We start from the raw sequence: 12,463 nt of genomic DNA on the forward strand, positions 1-12,463 counted from the left end.
GTACACACAGAGGCTTAAAGACACAGTACTCCCACAGGCAGGGGTGCAGAGTACACATAGATGCTTAAAGGCACAGTACTCCCACAGGCAGGGGTGCAGAGTACACACAGAGGCTTAAAGGCACAGTACTCCCACAGGCAGGGGTGCAGAGTACACACAGAGGCTTAAAGGCACAGTACTCCCACAGGCAGGGGTGCAGAGTACACAGAGAGGCTTAAAGACACAGTACTCCCACAGTCAGGGGTGCAGAGTACACACAGAGACTTAAAGGCACAGTACTCCCACAGGCAGGGGTGCAGAGTACACATAGATGCTTAAAGGCACAGTACTCCCACAGGCAGGGGAGCAGAATACACAAAGAAGTTTTTTTTGCAGAGTGTGTAGTCTAATTCTTTCCCTCATTGCAGCTGCATCCTGTCCCTATGCGAATCAGAGCACAATAGCGACGGCCCCCGTGATCCGGCATTTATACAGGCCGGGTCACGTGGTGCACCGGCCAATCACAATCATGCCAATACTTGGCTTGGCAGTGATGGCTCTTTAAGTGCCCACAACCTAAAAGCTTGCTGATTGGCTGCGCTGCAACTTTTCAACAAACTTTATTAGGCATCCAAACCCAAACAGTAAACCGGACTTCAGGTGGAACGTCCGTGTTCGGGGTTCGGTACCGGACACACTTCACAGTTCGGGTTTACTCATTTCTAACCACGAACCAATAAATGCAGAGGTTACAATCGTACCCAGGCCCTGGTGTCTAGGGGGCCCGAAAAGTCCCTATAGCCGATATGAAAAGACCAATATTATTAAAGAGCTGCAATAATTGGGGGCATATTAGAGCTTTTGCTTTGGGGCCCATGAGCTTCAAGTGATGCCACTGACACGGACAATATATTAGCGAGCGCGTACAGGGTAAGAGCCATTACAATTTTACGGTAGACACAGAGTTTATAAGGTATCCTGATAGATCTATAAACATTCAATAATAAAGAGAAAAGATAAAAATATTTGCCAAAAGTTCTTCACCTGCTTATTAGGCCATTTACACAATTCTTGGACCCCAGGAGAAAGGGGCCAACCCCAGTAATGTATCTTGAAGCTTGTGGGCCCCAATGCAAAATCTCCAACAAGGCCGCCAACTACCCCGGGTCTTTCATAGTTTTGGCATTCTCGTATGGGCCAATTGGACCTTTTTGGGTCCCGTTAGAGTCCAGGACTCAGGTGCGACTACATCTCCTGCAGCCAGTGTCAACACTACCTGTCAGTAATCGAGTTTTCAACACTCCAAAAACAACAACAAATAAATATGTTCAATGTGAACGGCACCCAGAGGTTTACAGTAATAATAGCACAAGGAAAAGAATAAAAAATAAAACCTTTTTTTTTACTGCCCTTTTTGCTTTGGAATTTGTGGTTTACGGTAAGAGGCCGCACCACCCAGTGCTTGGGAAATTGAAACACATCATACAATAATGTGATTTTTCTGGTTTATAAAGGTCAGATTAAGCTTCTTAACAATTCCAAACACTCCAAAAAAAAAATCCTTTAAATTATTTGATGGGTCACTTGGTCCTTTGAAACGTAATATGTGCCACACAATGGGGCGTCGATCCTAAAAATACATGACACATTCCACCTTAACAGGGAAACTTCTTTTATGGGTAACATGAAAAGCACACCCCAGAGGAAACACAAAACATAAGCATTTGACAAACTTCTTGATATATTTGTTTTATTAAAATCAAATAGAAAAAAGAATATTTAATCTCTTCTCGTAAGAGGAAACGGCCCTACTCACTAAGAGTATGTTCACATTTGACGTTTTTTTTCTGCACCAAAAAACAGAGTGGTTGCAGAAAAAAACAATGCAAACAATAACAATAATCGCCTTTTTGCAGTGAATGGGTGAAAAGTGCTGCAAAAAATCTTAAAGAGGTATGTCCGCTACTTTTACATTCATGCCCTATCGTTAAGATAGGGCATCAATGTCTGATCGGTCGGGGTCCCACACCCCGAACCCCCGCCAAGTAGACGGCCAGCTCCAAAAGTAAGTACTTCCGGTCGGCGACCACTGGCACCGATAACAGCTGATAGGCGGGGCTGCCGGGTGTCGGAAAAAAATGCTGCAAAAACGCCAAGTGTGAACATAGACTAAGGGTTTCTCAGTGCCGATTAAGTCTAATTCATACGTCCATATTGCACGTAAAATAAAAAACAGACACAGGGATGTCACACTGATGCAAAATACTGATTGACACCGGTACCATTTTTAATGTACATGTGTAAGCACAGGTGTGTGAATAAGGCCTAAGGGAGAGAGCAAAGTTATACGAGTCCTCCAAGATTACATGTACAAAACTATCCAGATTCTTTCGGCTTCAGATATGATTCCCTGACCTGTAATCCACTCCCTAAATATTTTGAAGAATGAAAAAGCTCAATGATTTTAAAGAAAACCAATTGGCAAGTTTTTTAAGAAGAAGGTTTTAAGTCTCCATTGGCATATGTCTGTAGGAGTATCAGCATTCTCATTCTCTTACATCCGCCTCAAGTATCAATGTCGGGGTTTACACATCTCTCCCCCAAAAAAATAATCGATATGTATATGAATGCCATGAGAAGAGGAATAAAAAGAGAACATTTACTCAGATGATATATTGCAGTCACCATGTTATATAGCACAGTGCACTTACAATTGCTCATTTTGCCTTTCTACACAGTTATTTTTTCTCTTTTCTCTGCTCCATGTAGAAAAAGTTAGTGTCTTGTCTCTGCAGAAATCATTCCCCTCTTTAACTCCTGACCCAGCTGCTCCGCTCCTCCCCGCTGCCATAGACTTTTGCAGTGACTCTTTACTTGTGCAGAGAAAATTTACCTCCTGTTTCTACAGTTTTTAATCATGTGATGTCAGACCTAATGGAGAAGAGACTAATTTACTGGGTAGAAGGGTAAAATGAGCAGTTGTAAGTACACAGGGCTATATAATATGATGATTGTAATATATTAAGAGGACAAAAACTTTAATGAGGAGGAGGAGGGCTTCTTTAATAACCGTGTGCCCTTCATGTTTGAATTAGGACGTTGATAGTTAATATTTCTCTAACCATTGTCTGAAGCCAAAAGGAAACAGGGGCCGATCCATTAAAGTGTTTGTGACAGTTTACGACTTTAAAACACTCTGAAAAGTTGCAAAATTGATGCGAAGTTGCACAACATTTTTGCAACTTTTGGCATTTTGACAGCAGTCTCGGCCAGCTCAGATACAGTGGTCAACATCCGCCCGTCTAATTCATGGTCATTTATGGTGTCCCTGACTGGAGAAAGATTTCTGGTGAGGCACATGGAGGCGCACATCACTTTTAAGATGCGCCTTTTAATGAATCAAATGCCTTTTACTCCACCATGCCACTTCATTGACTCAATGTGTGAACAACATTGTCCAGAAAAAGGTTTCAAGTCTGTGCCACTTCCTATCTATTGGGATACAAAAAGAATAAAGGGCAAGACAAGTAAAATAACAAACAAGACAATCACGAATGTCACCAAGAGGAAAAAGGAAAACCTTACTGATACCTTTCCCTTGACGAGGGCCAGAGAACAAGGTAAAAGATCAAAACTCAGGACTATATAACAGTCTACAAGATGTGGGCAGAACCTTAGCTCTCTGCGGGATGTGAGGATGGGTCCTTAGCCATGTACTGGATGGGGGGTGGGTCCTTGGCTTTATATAGGATGAGGACGCGGGTCCTTAGCTTTATACTGTATAGGATGAGGGCGCGGGTCATTAGCTTTTTATAGGATGAGGGCGCAGGTCCTTAGCTTTATATAGGATGAGGGCGCAGGTCCTTAGCTTTACATAGGATGAGGGTGCAGGTCTTTAGCTTTATATAGGATGAGGGAGCGGGCCCTTAGCTTTACACTGTGTTCCAAATTATTATGCAAATAATATTTTCTCAGATTTTCCCAAATTACCTATATGAATTGCAGTCATTGTAATTTTCCAGTCAAATAACTATTAGAGTACAATTGAAAGGTTTTTGTACAAACTGCCTATGATAACAGTATATTTTTAAAAAAATAAAAAACTCAAACTGCACTCAAAATGCATGTTCCAAATTATTATGCACAGCAGAGTTTTCAACCTTTTCATTTTAATAAAGAACAAAAAATGGTCATTTTTGAAATTATAAGCATTAGCAGGTTATTACACACTGAAATCAAACAGTTTTCAACTCAAAACTTTATTCTAGGTGATGTTACATTTGCACATAGGACCCCTTGTTCGAAAGGAGCTTCTGAACTCTCTCGTCCATTGAATTTGTCAGGTTTTGGATGGTTTCTGCTTTAATTGTTTTGCATGAGGACAGAATACCCTCCCACAGCTGTTACTTAGATGTGAACTGCCTCCCGCCATCATAGACACTCCTTTTGATGATGCTCCAGAGGTTCTCAATGGGGTTGAGGTCAGGGGAGCATGGGTGCCACACCATAAGTTTGTCCCCTTTTATGCCCATAGCAGCCAGAGATGCAGATGTGTTATGTGCAGCATGAGACGGGGCATTATTATGCATGAAATGATCTCGATGGTCCAGATGGATGGAGTGGAGGATGGCTGGTTGATGGACACCCCATGCAAACACGGCTACGGCGCTAATAAGGAGGAGGTGGAGTAATGTTTTGGGCTGGAATCATGGGGAGAGAGATTGTCGGCCCTTTTAGGATCCCTGAAGGGGTAAAGATGAACTCCATAATGTATGTTGAGTTTCTCAAACAGCACTTCCTTCCATGGTTCAAGAAGAAGAACCGTGCATTCCGCAGCAAGATCATTTTCATGCATGATAATGCACTGTCTCATGCTGCACATAACACATCTGCATCTCTGGCTGCTATGGGCATAAAAGGGGACAAACTTATGGTGTGGCACCCATGCTCCCCTGACCTCAACCCCATTGAGAACCTCTGAAGCATCATCAAAAGGAGTGTCTATGATGGCGGGAGGCAGTTCACATCTAAGCAACAGCTGTGGGAGGGTATTCTGTCCTCATGCAAAACAATTGAAGCAGAAACCATCCAAAACCTGACAAATTCAATGGACGAGAGAGTTCAGAAGCTCCTTTCGAACAAGGGGTCCTATGTGCAAATGTAACATCACCTAGAATAAAGTTTTGAGTTGAAAACTGTTTGATTTCAGTTTGTAATAACCTGCTAATGCTTATCATTTCAAAAATGACAATTTTTTTGTTCTTTATTAAAATGAAAAGGTTGAAAACTCTCCCGTGCATAATAATTTGGAACATGCATTTTGAGTGCAGTTTGAGTTTTTTATTTTTTTAAAAATATACTGTTATCATAGGCAGTTTGTACAAAAACCTTTCAATTGTACTCTAATAGTTATTTGACTGGAAAATTACAATGACTGCAATTCATATAGGTAATTTGGAAAAATCTGAGAAAATATTATTTGCATAATAATTTGGAACACAGTGTATATAGGATGAGGGTGCAGGTCTTTATATAGGATGAGGGCGCAGGTCCTTAGCTTTCTACTGGATGAGGGCGCAGGTCCTTAGCTTTATATAGGATGAGGGTGCAGGTCCTTAGCTTTATATTGGATGAGGGCGCAGGTCCTTAGCTTTATATAGGATGAGGGCGCAGGTCCTTAGCTTTCTACTGGATGAGGGTACAGGTCCTTAGCTATCTACTGGATGAGGGTGCAGGTCCTTAGCTTTCTACTGGATGAGGGCGCAGGTCCTTAGCTTTATATAGGATGGGGACGCAGGTCCTTAGCTTTATATAGGATGAGGGCGCAGGTCCTTAGCTTTATATAGGATGAGGGCGCAGGTCCTTAGCTTTCTATTGGATAAGGGCGCAGGTCCTTAGCTTTCTACTGGATGAGGGCGCAGGTCCTTAGCTTTCTACTGGATGAGGGCGCAGGTCCTTAGCTTTATATAGAATGAGGGTGCAGGTCCTTAGCTTTATATAGGATGAGGGCACAGGTCCTTAGCTTTATATAGAATGAGGACGCAGGTCCTTAGCTTTATATAGGATGAGGGCGCAGGTCCTTAGTGTTAGAATCTATGTTGTTTTACTTTTCGGCCATCTTTTTGTGGTTTGCTGGCTTCTAGTCTTTTCCTCTGGTGCTGGGTGTCTTGGTCACGTGATCTCCTCACTCTTTAGAACTCAGCACCTGTCTCCCATTCCCCTGGACATCAGTGTTGTTACGCTTGTGCTCTGGCTAAGTTGCCTTGTTAGTTCTTTGTGCTTTGTACTATTGGTATCCTGGGACTTCTTGTTCCACCAGTTTTGTTTCCTTTTATCTTCATTTCTGCAACCAACTTATCTTTTAGGAGATCACCTGTTTTTGCTCTCAGTCCTCAGATTTTTTAGGGACACCCTTTGGCCTTCCTTCAGGTCTTCGTTTGAGTTCAGTGCAGGATCTTCGGTGGGGCTATTCACACAGAATAGGGCACCCATCCCAGGGTAGGGTTTAAGCTGAGTCTCAGTGCAGGGACAGCTTCTCCCCTCTATTCCTTAGTTCTTAGTTGCAGAACATAACACTTAGCTTTATATAGGATGAGGGCGCGGGTCCTTATCTTTATATAGGATGAGGGCGTGGGTCCTCCTTTATATAGGATGAGGGCGCGGGTCCTTATCTTTATATAGGATGAGGGCGTGGGTCCTCCTTTATATAGGATGAGGGCGCGGGTCCTTAGCTTTATATAGGATGAGGGCGCGGGTCCTTATCTTTATATAGGATGAGGGCGTGGGTCCTCCTTTATATAGGATGAGGGCGTGGGTCCTCCTTTATATAGGATGAGGGCGCGGGTCCTTATCTTTATATAGGATGAGGGCGTGGGTCCTTAGCTTTATATAGGATGAGGGCGCGAGTCCTTAGCTTTATATAGGATGAGGGCGCAGGTCCTTAGCTTTATACAGGATGAGGGCGCGGGTCCTTATCTTTATATAGGATGAGGGCGCGGGTCCTTAGCTTTATATAGGATGAGGGCGCGGGTCCTTAGCTTTATATAGGATGAGGGCGCGGGTCCTTAGCTTTATATAGGATGAGGGCGCGGGTACTTAGCTTTATATAGGATGAGGGCGCGGGTCCTTAGCTTTATATAGGATGAGGGCGCGGGTCCTTAGCTTTATATAGGATGAGGGCGCGGGTCCTTAGCTTTATATAGGATGAGGGCGCGGGTCCTTAGCTTTATATAGGATGAGGGCGCGGGTCCTTAGCTTTATATAGAATGAGGGCGCGGGTCCTTAGCTTAATATAGGTTGAGGGCGCGGGTCCTTAGCTTTATATAGGATGAGGGCGCGGGTCCTTAGCTTTATATAGGATGAGGGCGCGGGTCCTTAGCTTTATATAGGATGAGGGCGCGGGTCCTTAGCTTTATATAGGATGAGGGCGCGGGTCCTTAGCTTTATATAGAATGAGGGCGCGGGTCCTTAGCTTTATATAGAATGAGGGCGCGGGTCCTTAGCTTTATATAGGATGAGGGCGCGGGTCCTTAGCTTTATATAGGATGAGGGCGCGGGTCCTTAGCTTTATATAGAATGAGGGCGCGGGTCCTTAGCTTTATATAGAATGAGGGCGCGGGTCCTTAGCTTAATATAGGTTGAGGGCGCGGGTCCTTAGCTTTATATAGGATGAGGGTGAAGGTCCTTAGCTTTATATAGGATGAGAGCGCGGGTCCTTAGCTTTATATAGGATGAGGGTGAAGGTCCTTAGCTTTATATAGGATGAGAGCGCGGGTCCTTAGCTTTATATAGGATGAGGGCGTGGGTCCTTAGCTTTATATAGGATGAGGGCGCAGGTCCTTGGCTTTCTATTGGATGAGGTAGATCCCTAGCTTTCTACAGTATGGGGGCTGGTCTTTAGCTCTCTACTGGACGGGAGGGGGGACAAATCTTTAGGCTCTCTTCTTCTGCTCTCCTCTATCAGACTTCACGCAGCCATAACAACAACAACAAATATTTGTATTGTGCTTTTCTCACAATGGACTCAAAGCGCACGCTATTGGACAAATGCAAAAGATATGCACTCTGGGAATTGAGGTAAAGAAAGCTCCAGCACTTGTAATGCTGGCAGAATGCAGATAAAGAGGAGAGGAAAAAAACAAGAGGCAAGTTGTATAGTTTCAGAATTGGGGCAGTTACTGGACATGGTAGACTGTAATATGCTCTAAAATCAGTTTTAACTCACGGGGAAGCAGGATCATGACTTCTATACAGGTCTTGTTTGTAAGGACTTTCACTTTAAAATATCTCAGAAATGGGGATTTCAATATGTTATGAATTTATTCTAGTGACCTAATCTAGCGCCAAGCAATGGAGCTTTGCTGAGACTTTTTTAAAGCTGTAATTTTAAAACTCTTGGTAAGAAATATTGGTAATCGGTCACTCGGGCAGGAGGTGATGATGATATTTACGGCAACTGAGAAGGATGCAAGTTATAACGATAAGATATTGCTTTCTGTCAAACATCTCATACCTTAGGAGTAGAATCTGATTTGCGTTATGACTTTTGGATAGATTAATGCATTTCCAGTAAATGGGTTGTCTGAGTGTTTTTCCACAGGAAAATATGTGGGAGGGCGACTAGTGGGTGTAATCTCAGTGGGTGTAACCTCAGTAAATTTAGTCTTTTGTACAGAGCTTCAAGTTCAATCCCAAAACAGCAGATATTGTAAGTACATCACCCTCTTCCCTTTTATAATAGAGCACATATATATATATATATATATATATATATATATGCGCACACACACACATATATATACAGTATATTTAGATACATATATATATTAGATTCTAAGATATTAATATTACAGAAATCAATGTGTCTCTGTATCTATGCATATACTTAAGTACTATATATATATCTTAATAAATGTATTATTTTTAGACTCAGACGCTCACCACTCATTTCAGGAGCACAGAATTTCATCTTGATCCAATCATGTAAGTACGATATGAAAAACAAGAATAGTTCCAGCTCCTCGTTACAAATCTTCAATCCTACAGTATATTACTACAAACTTAAAAATTGCACGGGCTGTCCAAAACTGCAGGACACAAGGAGAAATAAGCCACGCGTTTCGACTGCAAACTAACTAGGAGCTGTAACATTTCTTGTTTCTCGTATGATATTTAGCCCATTCATTTCTTTTTTTCTCTAATTTTCCTGTTCGGATTTTTATTTGTTATTTATTTTGTGAATTTTTGCCATGATAGGGGGAGAAAAAAAATAGAGGAATCTATAAAAGGATCAGGTGGCAAAGGAGGTGTAAATGGAGAAAATGAAGGGATCAATCCGGATAATAAAGAGGGACACGATGAAAAAGAAGATAAAAAAGAGAAAAAGAAACACCATTTGCCAAAAATAAAATTTATTACTGGTCCTCTTAATCGATCTACAATAATTAAAGGTAAAGTAAAATTATTATAATTAGTATTATTCTTATTTTTTTTTTATTTATATATTTTTTATTTATTATAATTTTCTTCTATTCTTATTAGACTTTTGGAAAAAGATACGACCTAAAAAGAAGAAGTTAGATAGTAATGAAACTCCACCATTGCTTCCTGGTACAGATGCACGGGACAATACTAGTAAGTAGTCCACTGATCAGTCATAACTAAATATGATGCAACATTCACCCTGTAGAAATCAATAGGAAATGTAAAAAATAAATAATTTATTATTTTAGCAATTGTTTAATGCAATTTGAATTCTTCTACTGAATAAAGAAGATTGCACCCATGAAGCTGGATTTCCCCCGTTTCATTGCTCCGGACTGTAGCATCAAACACATTGCGCAAGCTGGATTTTCTATATACTATAAAGTATAAATAATATATTAAAAAGCCCCTTCCCCGGGCGATTTTCCATTCCTCCGTTTTTCCTCCCCTTCTTCCAAGAGCAATAACTTTTTTAATTTTTCCATCCCCATAGCCATATGAGGGTTTGTTTTTCGCGTAACGAATTGAACTTTTGAATTACACCATTGAATTTATCATGCGATGCACTGGAAAGCAGGAAAAAAATTTTTAAGTGCGCTGAAATTGCAAAAAAAAGTGCAATTCCACAATTGTTTTTTTTGGTGGTTTTATTTACCATCTTCACTACCCTTGTGCTCAAAAGTTTACATACCCCGGCAGAATTTTTCCTTTCTTGGCCTTGTTTCAGAGAATATGAATTATTATAAAAAAAACTTTTTCTCCACTCATGGGTATTGGTTGGGTGAAGCCATTTATTGTCAAACTACTGTGTTTTCTCTTTTTAAATCTTAATGACAACCAAAAACATGGTGCCGGCAGAGCATAACTCTGCCCGCGGCTGTCAAAGGCACTTGATTGCTGATTAAATCAGTCATCATGTGCAGGGAAAGATGCAGGCTCGGTGTGCGAGCCCGCATCAAAGGCAGCGACACGAATTGTGACGTACATGTTCGTCAAAAGACGTAACGGGGGTTAATATATAATAACTAAGGGCTTGTTTACATGTTGCGTTTTTGAAACTTCCCCTGCATGTTTTTGCTGTGGAAAAAGCGCAGCGTTTTACAGTACCAGCAAAATGAGTATGATTTTTGAAATCTCATGCACATGCTATTTTTTCCTTGCAAATTTGATTAAAAAGCGTTTTTGTTTTTTTTTCTTCATATCGGCATCCTGTCAATTTTTTCAGCGTTTTTCACCTATTCAAATGAATGGGAAAGAAAAACACATAAAAAACTTGCATATTTTATGCAGTGTTTTTCCTGCCGTCACTCCAATATTTGCTGAAGAAAAATCTGGACATGTGCACATTCCCATAGTGTGAGATAGATATGATATCCCTACAAAAATGTGTCACATTTCGAATGAATAAAATTAAATATTTTTATTGATTCATATAAAAAAAAATGTTATATAGTATAAAAGTTTATTAAAATCCTGGAAATACAAGACATTCTAATGAGCACTATAACATAGTATATACTTACTCAAAGATCAGAGTAATGTCCACATCCCGACGCACGTTTCGCTTGTTGCTTTCTCAAGGGGATGTGGAAAATGTGCCAAACCCCTCCTTTTGTACTTCCGTTATACAGTCATAAAGTTCAGAGTTCCCATTGGTGTGTGTAGTCAGGAATACTTTTTTTTTTTTTTAAATATGATTCAATAAAGATATTTCATTTTATTATTTTGAAGTGTGACACATTATTATTTGTAGGGATATTATATTTTTTTGTGTGTGTACTCTATAAAGTTTAGTGAATAGGTTATAGGAGATACAGTAGATATTAGAAAGAGAGATATTGTACATTTTTGCCAAGACAGGAAAAAAATGTAGGGAGCTAAAAATACACAGGTTGGCAAACAAAGGATGAATGGAGAAAAATTAATAATATACAGATAATAAAAATAAATAGAATTGAAATGAAAATTAAAAAAAGAAACAAATAACTTTATTGCCAAATCAAGACTTAGACTGTTGAAAAGTAATGATATACTTAAAGTGTTTTTTTCACAAATAAAGTTAATTTTAATCCATAGATCCTGGGATAAAAATACGTTCCACAATTGGATGTGTTGAAAACAAATGTTCCTGTGCTCAGATAATCTTATAAATGTGCCCCTGCTGTGTACTGTGTAATGGCTGTGTCTTACCGTGCAGAGCTTCTCCAGTTCATGGTTGGCACATACCACAGCTCCTGTCCAGGGGAGGAAGCAAAAGAGAGTATACAGACAGGACAGAACTGGATTGAAGCAGATTCTTTCTGTCCTCCCCTGCCCAGGAGATGTGGTATGATCAGACCAAGTTCCTGTATGGTCAGACACAGACATTACACAGTACACAGTAGGGGAACATTTATAAGATTATCTCAGCACAGGAACATTTTATTTACACACATCCAATTGTGGAACTTATTATTATTCCAAGATCTATTGATTAAAATGAACTTTGTTTGTGGGACAACTCATTTTAATTTTCTTCTAATTTCTTCTATTTTTATCATCAGACATTGAAATGGAGTCAGTAGTGGCTATAGGCACAACAAACCATACTGGTAAGTCTAAAGATCAGTCACTGGATGGATACAGTGGACATCCAGACTCCGGATAGCTTAATATCTGCAACTTTCTTAGAGAGACACGACACTCAAGGTGAGCAGGCGGGGAGATTTGTCACCTCTGCGGCTTGGTCCCCGCCGGCAGCATTTCAGAGTCAAACCTATATGTCTAAAATCATACCTGTGAATTGGAAAGCGTGTGTCTGCTGACAGGTTCACTTTAATAAATAGAGAAAATGACCAGCACATCCAGTGTGAACAGGAGCCAACTTAAAAAACTCAAACTATGAAAAAACATCAAAGTTGCATCCTAAATTGCTAAGAGGTATTGCTCTGAAACATAGAAACTACGTTGCTACTATAGAAAATTATGAAGGCGCTACAAAATGTACACATTAAATATTTAA

The 12,463-nt window shown here is 40.5% G+C and overlaps 1 protein-coding gene across 1 annotated transcript in view; it reads left to right on the forward strand.

Annotated features, from left to right (window-relative positions):
* The first annotated feature begins 8,599 nt into the window (after positions 1-8,599).
* The window catches only part of LOC141153626 (tumor necrosis factor alpha-induced protein 2-like), a 57,575-nt gene continuing 53,711 nt past the window's right edge, over positions 8,600-12,463 (forward strand). The window contains exons 1-5 of the mRNA XM_073638588.1: positions 8,600-8,686; positions 8,906-8,961; positions 9,235-9,428; positions 9,520-9,612; positions 12,006-12,053. Coding sequence (XP_073494689.1) covers positions 8,960-8,961; positions 9,235-9,428; positions 9,520-9,612; positions 12,006-12,053 — 337 coding nt within the window. The 5' untranslated portion in view covers positions 8,600-8,686; positions 8,906-8,959. The remainder of the gene's footprint in view (positions 8,687-8,905; positions 8,962-9,234; positions 9,429-9,519; positions 9,613-12,005; positions 12,054-12,463) is intronic.

Source organism: Phyllobates terribilis, unplaced genomic scaffold (assembly GCF_046119375.1).
Source record: "Phyllobates terribilis strain yellow unplaced genomic scaffold, ASM4611937v1 Scaffold_7__3_contigs__length_470593459, whole genome shotgun sequence".
Classification (NCBI taxonomy): Eukaryota; Metazoa; Chordata; class Amphibia; order Anura; family Dendrobatidae; genus Phyllobates; species Phyllobates terribilis.